This window comes from Amblyraja radiata, chromosome 6, assembly GCF_010909765.2.
Source record: "Amblyraja radiata isolate CabotCenter1 chromosome 6, sAmbRad1.1.pri, whole genome shotgun sequence".
In the NCBI taxonomy this organism is placed as follows: Eukaryota; Metazoa; Chordata; class Chondrichthyes; order Rajiformes; family Rajidae; genus Amblyraja; species Amblyraja radiata.
The window spans coordinates 48195706-48209092 of NC_045961.1; the positions used below are offsets into that span (position 1 = coordinate 48195706).

General features: G+C 44.3%; 1 protein-coding gene across 4 annotated transcripts in view; it reads right to left on the reverse strand.

The window, feature by feature from the left end:
* cenpj (centromere protein J) overlaps positions 1–13387 on the reverse strand; it is a 68926-nt gene that overhangs the window by 41503 nt on the left and 14036 nt on the right. For 2 of the 4 annotated variants that reach the window (XM_033022721.1, XM_033022718.1), the window contains exons 1-6: positions 10109–10313; positions 7368–7873; positions 6326–6446; positions 5294–5392; positions 1150–1315; positions 788–905 (exon numbers count right to left, since the gene is read on the reverse strand). In XM_033022721.1, the coding sequence (XP_032878612.1) occupies positions 788–905; positions 1150–1315; positions 5294–5392; positions 6326–6446; positions 7368–7793 (930 nt within the window). In that variant the 5' untranslated portion in view covers positions 7794–7873; positions 10109–10313. Of the gene's footprint in view, positions 1–787; positions 906–1149; positions 1316–5293; positions 5393–6325; positions 6447–7367; positions 7874–10108; positions 10314–13387 lie in introns of those variants that run through there. The other 2 variants (XM_033022720.1, XM_033022722.1) reach the window with 2 other exon arrangements.

Genomic DNA, 13387 nt, shown 5'->3' on the forward strand with positions numbered 1-13387 from the left:
ACTTTCCCAGCTTCCTGGCCATCATTCCTCTTAAATGAATGTTAACAAGATTAGTTTTGTGTTTCTTCTCTGCTACATGTGGCTGCCTACACGATGATTTCAAAATAATCCATGATTTGTGAAATCTTTTAATAAGCTGCAGCAAAAATAACAAAACCTATCCTGATTAACATTACATTACAACATTAAGTAGGCTTCCAATAAACATCACCGTCTGGAAACCCCCCCCCCCCCCCCCCCCCCCCACCTCCCGGGACTTGCACCTTTATCATTCCTCCCCCCATATCTCTTCATGGAGAACTATCCATGTTCTCCAGAGATGCTGCCTGTCCCGCTGAGTTACTCCAGCACTTGGTGTCTTTTTTAATGAAGAACTTAAATCATCTGATTCAGAAGGAGTCAATTATATAGCAAAGAAGCACATACGAGTTTCCCAACATTTAGAGTTTAAGGTTTCATATGGTAACAAAGCAAAGTTGAATGAAAGCAATTGTGCCCAGTCAATCAAGCGGAGTAATCAGTTACTCCACTATCATTGAGAAGTTGCTATGGCATCTGTTTCTTTAATTCTTTAAATTGTTTTCCGAGTTAATGCCCTTAATTTACAGTACAATACAGTAAAACACATCATTAAGTGATGTTCTTTACCAATACCATTTGTTGAATTCTAATAATTCAGTAGAATACACCTCTGAGGTATAATATTTATCTGTTGCTGCTGTGACATTAAATCGTCAATTGTACATCCGATTTTGAGAAGGCTAGATTTACTGTTCCAAACACAAACCGGTAATTGCTTCAGTTCAAGTTGCTGTTGTTGCAGTCTCTGTTCTTCCATTTTCATCTGCTTCTCCAGGAACTCTTCAAATGTTTTTTTTCCTCCACTGACTCCAGGCTTGATTGGTCTATTGGGGAGAGATAATATCTGTAGAACTGTTGTATTTCCAAAAATAGAAAGATTCATAATCTGCTAATTAAAATGTCTGCTTATACAATACTGAAAATAATTTAATTATACTGCACCAAATATGCACAACTACCTTATTATTTTTTAATTACGTGGCAAATTAAGCCTTGGGTCAAGTTTATTAGTATAACAAAATAGACTTTCATTTGAAACTTGATATGTTCTCCTAACTGTTTATTTACCTTTCTTCTAGAGTGTTAAAGGATGGCAGATCATCAGAATAAGCTTTTTCAGATTGGCTTTGAATTGATGTTCCACTTTTAGAATCCTTATTACTCTGATGTATATTAAAAGGTTCTCTTGAAGATGTTGATTCAGAACTTTCTTCACAGTGAACTTCAATCTCACCTTTAAAAAAAATTACAGGATAGCATATATCTGTGATGAAACACGGTAATTTCTTTAGCCATGTACATACTCTGAAATACAATGCTAACTTCATTAGAAACATTTATTAACCAACTGAAACTGAGCGCCAACTGAAATGAATTCCAAGGATGCAAGAAATATGGTGTAGCGGCACCATACGTGGCGAATAAAGATGAGTCGTCAGGCCGGTTTAAAGAGTCATTTATTCGGTGGTACAGGTGCACAACCTTTTATCCGAAATTCCAAATAACGAAAAGCTCCGAATTGCGGACATTTTTTCGGTCCTTGAAGAAAGGTCCTTGAAGACGTTCACCAAGGGCGGCCCGCAGAGGTGACAGCGGAACCTCCGGTCGGTCCTCGAAGAAAGGGGAACTAAATCCCCATTCATAAAAGAGAAGGTGAGGGTATATTGCGCGGGAGGGTTAATAATTGACAATCTGTTGCTGCCTGCCCGCTGAGTTAAAAAGTTCCCACGGTAGACTCACGATACACAGTGTATCGTGAGTCTTGCGTGGGAACTTTTTAACTCAGCGGGCAGGCATCAGCAGATTGTCGCTCCCTTCAGTTTCACCCCACCTACACCCCTCTGCTTCCCGGCCATGTGTGTGACCCCTTCCCTCCCCTCTCCAGCTCCCCGCCCATTGCACCGGCGCGGGGGCTTTGCACTGTCTTCACGTCGGCAATGCCAGCAGGTCAGTGCCAGTCACCGGAGACATCAGGACCAACGGGACACCGACCCCCAGGCCCACTGCAAGCACGGAGATCCCAGAGATCCACAGCCAGCAGCAGCCCAGCCCCGTTTCAACTCCAGAGGAACACACTCCCCGTAGGGGCAGAAGCTGATGGTGTGCAAGGTACGTCTTGTTCTTGGGGTGGCGCAGCTCGGGCTATGAGCGAACTGTCACTTGTCGCCGTAGCGGCCCATCGGGGAGCGGATTCCTCTGGAGTTGCAGGGGGAAGGGGGTATTGTGCTGTTTGATCGCCCCCTGCTATCCCAGGGACAGGGAGACACAGCGGCTTTTGAGAATGGTGGGCAATCACTTCCAAAGTTCTGCCCACAGTCAGTACACCTCTCCTACACTTGTCTCCCGCACTAAGATCACCTCGCAGAGAATGAACCCAGCCTAACCCTCCCTATTCTCTCCTATTCTGCAAGAAAAACTACATTGAAGACTCAAACTCGCGATCGAGTAACTGCCGGGATCGAGGCGCAAACTCGCGACCTTGCGATATGAGCCGAGCACTCTACCACTGAGCCAGCCGTTAAAAATCTACGCTAAAAATCTTCCATTCCGTAAGCCGAAAAATTCCGAATTACGAAAAGTGTCTGGTCCCAAGGCTTTCGGATAAAAGGTTGTGCACCTGTAGTTGGTGAGCTAACTATAATACAATGTTGTTGCAGCTGAGCGAGGTTGTTCCCTCGTGCTCAGCTGCCGGTTGTCTCGATAGGTCTCGTGGTGAGAGAGCTTTTGTATCAGGACACTCCCTCTAGCCCTTGACGTCACGTGCCCGCCCTCGTATCTCCTGACGAGGGTTCGAGCATGAGTGGCCCTGTTTAGGCTGCCGCCACAGGACCCCCCCCCCCCCAGAACCGGAGGAAGGAATAGAATGGTTGAGGGCGGCTCCTGCATGTGTGTCGGGGACACCCCGGGCGAGTGTCAGGACGGAGGCTCCACAGGCGCAGTCGACGCTCTGCGTGGGTAATCCCGAGGTACCGAGGGGTGCGAGAGGACCGATGCAGAAGCTGCCGGTCGGAAGAGACACAGCCGTATCTCCTCGACCAGCGAAGGGAGAGTGTCCTGAGAAATAAGTCCCCCAGCAATGGCTGGGAGACGTCGGCAACAAGGAAGGAAAATAATGGTCGAGGGCGGCTCCTGCATGTGTGTCGGGGACACCCCGGGCGAGTGTCGGGACGGAGGCTCCACGGGCGCAGTCGACGCTCTGCGTGGGCGATCCCGAGGTACCGAGGGGTGCGAGAGGACCGATGCAGAAGCCGCCAGTCGGAAGAGACACAGCCGTATCTCCTCGACCAGCGAAGGGAGAGTGTCCTGAGAAATACGTCCCCCAGCAACGGCTGGGAGACATCGGCAACAAGGAAGGAAAATAACGGTCGAGGGCAGCTCCTACACGTGGACCGGGGACACCCCGGGCGAGAGTCGGGACGGAGGCTCCACGGGCGCAGTGACGCTCTGCGTGGGCAATCCCGAGGGGTGCGAGGGGACCTAATTAAGAAGCCGCCGAAGATAAAATAAACAAAACAATTCCTGAACCGGGCGTGGAAAAACAGTTAACACAAAATGAACAGCAACAAGAAAAATTACAGTGCCATCAGCGTCCAAAGTTCAAATTGTCCATAGTGCAGAATAGTGTTGCAGTGATGGCATCCAACCGGAAGATGGCGCTGTGGCCGGTAGTCAGGCTGCAGTGACGGCAGTCATCCTGACGGTGGCGCTGTTGCCGGTAGTCAGGCTGCAGTGATGGCATCCGGCTGGAAGGTGGCGCTGTGACGGCAGTGAGGCTGCATCGATGGCGGCTGACCTGTCGGTGGCGCTGTCGCCGGTGGTCGTGCTGCAGTGACGGCATCCGGCCGGAAGGTGGCGCTGTGGACGGTAAGTTTGTGCTTCTCTTCCGGCCGGCCGCGGCGGCCATGTTTGTAGTCGTGCGGCCGCCTGTTTCAGGCAGCCGCGGTGGCCATTTTGCCGGCCGGCTGAAGCGGACTTGAATCCCTGGGCCGGACAGGTAGACAGCGCCCATGGATCTTCAGTGTCCATGCCGGTGAGGTGAAGAAAGGGCGTCTTCGGCAGGCGCCCCAGGTAAGCCCGAGCTATCGGGTGGCTAGGCCCTGGGCAGCGGCCGTCCTGCCGGTGAGGTGCAAGGCGTGGAGCCGTGGCCGCGACGAGGCCTGTTGCGGTGACGGGTCTGCAGCCGTGTCCGCGGTGAGGCCCGGTGCGGTGCAGGTGAGGTGAGGTCGGGGCAGGACCTGGAGCCGTGTCTGCGGGGAGGCCCGGTGCGGTGCAGGGTGTGGGCCTAGCCTGTTGTCGGGAGCGGGAGAGCGGCAGGTACTCGTCGGGCGTGCGTCGGTGTTGCTGTGGGGCAGGAGGCTGCTAAGCTCGCAGCTCCTGCAGCAGCTGGTGGAGCAGCGGCGGCTGATAAGGCCTCTCCGCTCCAGTGGTCAGCTCCGGGCAGGTCATGCGGGGGAGCACGGCGGCCCGCCTAGTTGCCGGGAGCGGGAGAGCGGCAGCAGCGACGGCTTCTCAGCTCCGTTGAGCAGCAGCTGGTGGGGAAGAGGCGGCATACCTCACTGCAGGGCCGGGTTGGCTGCAGCATCGTTCTGCAGGGCTGGGCAGCCGGCTGCAGACATCACGTCTCCCGAGGCTGCGTGCTTCAGCAGTCCAAATTTCAATTCGGACAGTCGGGGGTCACCAGTGTAGCGGCACCATACGTGGCGAATAAAGATGAGTCGTCAGGCCGGTTTAAAGAGTCATTTATTCGGTGGTAGTTGGTGCGCTAACTATAATACAATGTTGTTGCAGCTGTACGAAGTTTGTTCCCTCGTGCTCGTTGCCGGTTGTCTCGATAGGTCTCGTGGTGAGAGAGCTTTTGTATCAGGGCACTCCCTCTAGCCCATGACGTCACGTGCCAGCCCTCGTATCTCCTGACGAGGGTTCGAGCATGAGTGGCCCTGTTTAGGCTGCCGCCACAATGGATTTGTATTACAAATGTCAAAGTATTTTGTAAAATAATGAATTTTAAATCTGCAATATTCTTAGATTCAAGAGTAGATATAATTAAGAATATTGCAGATATTTTCAGTTCTATAATATAAATACAAAACTTTTATACCTAAATACTAAAGAGATACATCTTCATTTCTAAAGATTTATGACAACATTAATTTCTTAGGGCAAATGTTATTTATGCCCAACCTCAATGTTAATGCATGCTATATTTGCTTACCCTCAGGGAAAGCATCCTCTTGTGCCATGTGTGCTTCTTGTTGCAGGACAACTTTTAATGGAATATTGTTTTCAATATCATCCAAGCTACTTAAAGTCTCTGGAAAATAAAAAGAGCAAGACACCCACATATATACAAGTTTTTTTTAAATCATTCTGTTTAGGAAATGCACCAGTGAACACATTTTACATTTAACATTTTTTGCCTTTACGTTTTGAATCCACTCTTAATGTGACTGAAAATAGGAAAATATAAATAATTCACTACATTGGTGATCTTGAAGGATTGCAATTTGAGACCTACTCTTTAAGTGTCTTAAGTCAAGGCAGACACCAAAAGGAATAAATATGTAGTCAAGGGGATATCACATGTTCATGTAATTCAAAATCAGAACAGGTAATGAGAAAAAGAATTGAGAATTTGCGATTATTTAGACAACATCTACATGACACTTGATCTCAAAACAGCTCCTCGAAGGTCCTTCAGGGAAAAGCTATCTTAAACTTTGCCACTTGACATGTTATTTGAATTATATATTGAATGGACACGAATTATATATGTTGTAGTTTCAAATTTTTAAAAAGAAAGTCAGGAATAGTTCTTGATTTTTTTAATCCACTTGGAATGTGACTGAAAACTGGAATATATAAATATTCAGGAATAGTTCATTACTGAAACTGCATTGCAATCTCTTCACCTAAAACTAAGGAATAATCTCTGGAATCATTGGTCATGTTAAACAAATGTAAATAAATTAATCTAATAAATTCAGAACTTTCTTGATTATCTCCTTATAAGCAGTGGCTTATGACCATTACAAAGTTCATTATTAAAGTGTATTTAAAGAAAAGTAATCCTAACATCAATCCTTTATAAATATCACTGCATCCTTACCCCAGCCTGAAAACAATTATTCACTGCCACCCTTCCACAACTTCAAACATATTTCATAATCATACTGCCATCATCATATGATTTACCAAGGATAACACATCTAAATCTACTTTTAATATGATGCAAAGTTATTGCTACCTGTGTATCCTTGGGTACCCATAAGACCAAGTAGTGTTTGCTGTTTATTTACCAATCGCTGGAGCTGCTGTTGATGCTGTTTCTTCAGTTGCTCTTGCCTTTCCTGTTGCCACTCTCTTAACTTTAATTACAAAATTAGCATCTAATTATTATTGCCCAAAGTGTTAAAGCCGTACAAGTAATTTGTTGCTCTTAAATTTTAAGTATTGATTGTTTGATAATGAACCAGGTAAAATTCAGTACATGACAATCATCAAATTAAACAAGGCTACATAAAAATAAAATAAAAAAATATTAAGAGCAATAAACAGAAAAAAACATTGGAAAATATGAAATGTCCGTTCTCCAGATATACAAATGTTGTTGAGATGGGTCAATTTATAGTAGTGATATATCTGCGTCTTGTGATCTTATTTCCAATATTATATCGTATGGGTGTTGGTTGATTAGTAAGCCTGTCCTTTAATAGTGCTGCAGTCTTTTAAATAACCTGGAACATCAGATGGGGCCTTTGTTAGGCCTCAGCAAAATAATACCACCTTAGACAACAGGTCAGTATTCCATGGAAAATTTGTTGAGATTATTCACTCAGGTGTTCGGATTGAAGATGAATCCAAGGACCAACTTTTGACAGGGCTGAACCACACATATTAATGGGAATTAGGATCTTTAAGCAAGGGAGCAAGGAACTGGAGAAAGTAGGCAAGAAAATGAAAGAGAGCTGCATAAAATGTATAACAAAGATACTGCACACAAAATTACAGTTGAAATTTTTTTCTGTGAATCATTATAAATGTTTTTAGTTATAATTAGAGAGAATTATAGAAATTCACTTCTCAACTAAATTCTGATCTTTCACCATTGTGGATAGGATAGGATAGGATAGGATAGGAATACTTTATTGTCACATGTTACTAGACAGTGAGATTCTTTGCTTGCATACACAATGTATACAAATAGTAGCCACCTATGGCACTGAGCAATAGTTTGTTAAATTATAGCAATGTACAGAATAAGATTAAGTAGATTTCAATGTACAGACCTGTTCAAGTCTTTGCATGAGGTCATTATTAGATACATCAGCATACTTCCCTGCCATATTGTTACAGGATAATAAACCATTTTGAGAAGAAATTGTATGCTGTGTTGTTTTTGGGCAAGGATCTGAAGACAATGCACCATCAAAAACAGGTTGTTCATTTCCATTCTGCGTGGATACTGCCAAAACAGGCTCATTACAAAGAGAATCTAAGCTGAAGCAACTACTGTTGTTTGAGAATTGTAGTGGAGCAAACTCAGTAGTGAACGAGTCATTTATACTTCCGCACTCCTGAGGGGAGGTGTACACATCATTGAAACTAAGAGGAGGATTCAGTATTACTCCCGCACGAGTAGCATTCGTTGTCCACTCAGCTAAGAAGTCTTGCCCCTGGCTGTTAATAATCACAGACATTTCAGAAGTCTCCATCAAATTATCTGGATCACGTAGAAAATTTCAGGTCTTGCTTTGAAGTACCCAGCATTTCACAATTTTGCACAAATAATTACCTGCCAAAGTTAAAAAAAGTTATTAGTTTTCAAATTCATAATTCAAAAATTCAAATCCAAACCTAGTTTCTTCAACCATTTTGAAACTTTCCAGCAAGTATCATGAATGTTTTTTCGCAATGCTGAGTTTAATTATTTTACCGCAAATCATCTAAAGGGGGAAAAAAAGAGATTGATGGAAGTGTAAGTAGTCCTTGATTATGTTTTTAACGTTAAGTGTATGCGTGGTCACTGGTTGGGGGGGTAGAGGGAGGAATGTTTGTGAGGTGGACAGGGCTGCAAACATAATTTTCTGTAATTTCTCGGTCTTGGACAGACCAATACTCATACCAAGCTGTGATGCATCCCAATAGGATATTTTCAATGGAGCATCTGTAGATATTGATAAGAGCCATTCGGGAATAGCCAAATGTTCTTACATTTTTGAGGAAGTAGAGGTATTACTGTGTTTTCTAGTCTGCAACATCAATGTGGCTGGACCAGGTCAAGTTGTTAGTGCTATTTACACTTAGAAATTTGACGTTTTCGACCGTCTTCACGTCAGCGCCATTGTTGCAGACTGAGGTGCATCCTCTACCCACTTCCTGAAGTCAATGGCCAGCTCCTTTGATTCGCTGACATTGAGAGGTTGCTGCCTTAACACCATATAACTGGGTGCTCTATCGCCATCTGTACTCCATCTTATCATTGTTTGAAATCTGGCCCACTATCGGTGAGGCGATTTTCAAACTTGTCGATGGAGTTAGTGCAGAATTTGGCTGCGCAATCGTGTGTGTTAAGGAAGTACAGTTCAGGGCTTGTCCCACGAGCATGCGACCTGCATGCGGCAAGCGCGACCTAAAGGGCCGGTCCCACCAGCATGCGCCTGCATGCGGCAAGCGCGACCTAACGTGGTCGCTTGAGCCGTACTGCATGCGGCAAGGGCGACCAAACCAGAAGCGGGAGCCACGCGGAGGTCGAGTGAGTGACACGGCGTTGAGGTGGCTGCGGGCCGGCAGGCCGTTGCCCCGCGGAATTTTTAAACACGGTCAGTTTTTCGGAGCCCCGCGCGATGTCGGGACCAGCTCCGCACAACTTCATACGGCTCCGGCGATCGAAGAAGGACCGGCCCCGCGAGGCCGTACGGCTCAAGCGACCATGTAGGCGCATGCTGGTGGGACCGGCCCTTTAGGTCGCGCTTGCCGCATGCAGGTCGCATGCACGTGGGACAGGCCCTTTAGGTCGCGCTTGCCGCATGCAGGTCGCATGCTCGTGGGACAGGCCCTTAAGGCATGACAACACAGCCTTGTGGGGCACCAGTGTTGAGAATTATTATGGAGTATATTTTATCACTTATTCTTACTGATTGCGGTCCAGTTGCATAAACCTTATGGAGTTGTGATCACCACACCCAAACTGCTCTTCCACTGTAATACCAGTCAAGTGGTCAGGCTCATTTCCCAACACAAGTAAGTAAGTTTATTGGCCAAGTATTCACATACAAGGAATTTGCCTTGGTGCTCCATCCACAAGTAACAACATGACAAGGTCCTGTGTAGTCAGGTTGGATTATCCACATAGTTTCAAGAAACCCCTTTAGATACACCTCACAAATTTTGATCTGCCTAGGCCTTTGGCACTGAGCAAGTACCAGTCAATAAACGCTGGAAGTTAAAGTCATTCACTAAGACAACTCTGCTGCTTCAGCAACTTTCAGTAAACTGTCTATATATCTGATCCGGCACATGCCGCTTCCTATTGGGCGAACTGTAGTACAATCACATTACAGTGGTTGTACCTTTCTTATTTCTAAGATCTACCCATAATTGCCTCAGCAGACAAATGCTCCCAATGTTACCCTGACAGTCGCTCTGTTTAGTAGCAAAACTCCTCCGCCTATTTTGTCACCCTCTCTTTCATATCTGAAACATCAAAACCGCAGAGCAATGAGCTACCAGTCATGTCCCTCTCACAACTACGTTGCCGCAATGGCCACAACATAATAGTCTCAAGCAAAGATCTTATAGCTATAAGATCTTTGGTCTCAAGCACTGATCCAGGCTCTAAATTAATCTGATTTCCTCACAACACTCCTTGCATTAAAGTAGCACTAGGTCCTCTAGCACGGTATTTTGCTGAAAGTAATAAGTTCCGTGCTGTTGTCGATCTCAGTATCTCCAACATTATTTTACATATTTCCGATTACCATCAACAAGTGTACTCGTCAACATTAAAACATGCATCACCATAACAAACCTCAATTTGCACGACTGCAGTCGTTCAGTTTAACCCAGGGCTGACTGACAATCCGAGTATTAAATCGTTTCCTTTAGTTTCTGTGCAGCATAGCCTGCAGCTAGCACGCGCACGAGCGACAGTTTAACGGACATCCCAACCGTCCCGGGCCACTCTCAAATCTGCCGCCATTTTGAAACGTTATCCCGCCGTCAGCACCAACGATCCGCTCTATGATCTTTGGTCAGCACTGCGCAATGTGTACCGGCTCTGAGCATCCTGGGATTGTAGTCCTATCCTTGGCGCCTGCCTTCGAGAAGTACAATCTCTCAAAGATAAATCCTTCGCCTCTGCAACGTACATCGATGGTTGCAAACTCTTAAAACGTTTAGATGATTCATATGTGAGCCAGGTATCGTTAGAGTTTTACATTCGATGGAGTCAGTATCATCATTTCCGTGTTATTACACCTTCGGCATTATACATTTCGGGTTGCCTCAGACACTTACATTTCACCCGGATGGAGAAATGCACCCGGATGGAGAAAATGCAAGTTGATTTTTATTTGGAAAATTAAGGAAGAGTAGAGTAATTACCAAATGAGAATCTATGTATTTTAGGCGATTATTATTAATATTATCTATCTAACCTCATTGGAGACCAACCCCCGCCCATCTTTAATCAGACTTTACTGGACTTTATCTTGCACTAAATGTTATTGCGTACATGTACACTGGAGGATTCGATTGTAATCACGTCTCGTTTTTCTGCTGACTGCGCTGGGTAATACGCAACAAATGCTTTCCACTGTCCCTCGGTAAACGTGATAATACACTAAACTAAATTAATCAATGCCCGACAACGAATAAAATGATACAATGTAGCAATGTTACAACATTTTGAGATTTTTAAAATCAAGTCTGCAATTTATCCCATCAGATAAAGCGTAAAAAAAAGTTTAATTTGATACCTAATTCACTTTCATATCTTCAGTATTTAAAAAGCTATGGCCATTTTCATACTCGGAAATTAGCATCTTGTTCCCTATTGCTTTTCCATTGACTTAACTCAAAAGCTGTGATCGAGGACAGTCAAAAGCCCATAACTTTCTTAAAAATTAAGAGAACTGAATGACATTTTCAGTTATTATAGATAAAGTTAAACGCTAAAACAAATAGTAAATACCCAACAAGAAATTCATATTCATCAGTTTCATCAAATCAATTTAATCAATACATCTAAATTCAATTACTAGATCTAAACATCTATCCATTTCTTAAGAAAAGGTTAACATTTTTAAATAGCCTAAGTGTCCAAATAACATTCACACAAGAATTCACAATATAACATGATTTTTAAATCTCACTGCCCGACATGTCATTCTTAAACTACTTCATTAATAACTAATTCCCACAGCAGCCCTGGCATCAATCTACAGGTATTCTCTTTATCCCATCTCTATCCCCACGTTCTCTACACACGACTCACTTTTAGTTCTCTATTTCCTAGTCCTGACAAGGGGCATTTCCAACCTGACGTTTCTCAATGTTGTTTGTCCATCCTCTCCCCGTACATTGCCTGACAGAGCAGATGTTCATGGAAATGGTTGCCAAGTGTAGGCTTGGTTTCACCAATGCAAAGGAAGCCACATCAGGAAAACTGAATGCAGTAGAGGAGGTTGGAAGGCATTTCGGCAACCTTCAAAGATTCCACCACCTGTCACATCTACTGATTCCCACCCCTTTCTGTCTTCTGCAGATACTGCTCCCTTTGCAACTCCTTGCTTCATTCATCCCTTCCCACTCAAACCACCCCTTCCTCAGGTACCTTCCCCTGCCCCTGCAGGAGTTGCAATACCTTTCCCTATACCGCCTGCCTGGGACATCACCTGTCCTTCCAAGTAAGAGATGTTCATGTGCACCTCCTCTAATCTGATCTTTTCTATTCTTCTCTTACTGTCTTTTCATCTCTAGTATTCGTCCAATCACCCGCCAATCAACCCTCCCCCCTCACCCTCTATCTACCTATTACTTGCCAAGCTCTGTCCTGCCCATCCTCTATTCTACCTTTCTCCCTCCAACAATCAAGCTGAACAATCCCAACTCAAAACATCCACTCATGTTCTCCAGAAATGTCGACTGACCTGCAGTAACTCCAGCACTTTGTCTTCCTTTGCTTTTGAGTCAGGAATCCACAATTTCTAAAATGGTGTGGATGCATTTTGTTTCATTGAGAAGCAGTTAAGATTTTTGTGTCAGAAATTAATCAAATTGTACTTGCTGGAAGTTCTGCTTGCTAGAAGTGCTGATGTCTGCAAAGTCAGTGATTGAAAATAAGTAGATAATGGCTGATGTCAGGAAATGTGCTTGAGACAAAGAAGCTTGAGACAAAATGTGCTTGAGACAAATTTATAAATGGGCAAACATTTATAAATTTGTTGTTTAGCAGCTGCACTATTTCTTTGTATCAGAGCAACTTGTAACACCCACCCTGCAATAACATTTGTTATCTGAACGTTGATACTTACTACCGATTGCCCAAATACATGATGAATGACAAGCTGAAGATAGTTTTGATATGTTATAGACTTCAGTACCAGTAGACTCCATAGGTCAATATTTACTTACTATAACATAACCCATTACAATGACCCACTTGTCCCACTGATGTTACTTGTATATCATCAATGAAAAAAATTGATTTAACCTTATTAGGTGGGAAATAAAATAATGGTGGTGAATTTCTTCTCATGGCCCTCTTTCTATAGGTATGTTACAAAACTTACCTTCAGCGGCGCTGCAGTTCTGCCACTGGCCGTGTGCACGACTTTGGCGCCTTTGAGGGGGGGGCGAGGTTAAAGTGCGGTTTTTCTCCTACCTGTCCTGGATCTATTTTCTCGGAGTGCAAGCTTTTGTTGAAGAATTGTTCCGACGGCTGTTCTGTGATTTAAAAAAAAAATTTTTTTAAATCGCCCGACAAGTTCAGCGCTGGAGTAATTTAAAAATCAGCTTCTAAAGCCGTCAACAGGGACGGATTTCACGTACAGGACAGGTAAAGGAAAGCCGTTTATTTTATATATAAAAGTGCTTCTTAAGATGCCTTTAATCCACATTTTACGTTGCGAAACGGTGATTTAGGACCCATACGAACCGGCAGTATTTTTCCTGCCGATATGGGGTTTAAATTCACCGCAACCGCAACGTTCCAAACGATCGCGTTTCTCAAAAACCCACTCGTAAGATGATTAAAATGGCCATTAATTTGCAGGAATTAAAAAACACTAAATTCCTTCCATTTGGC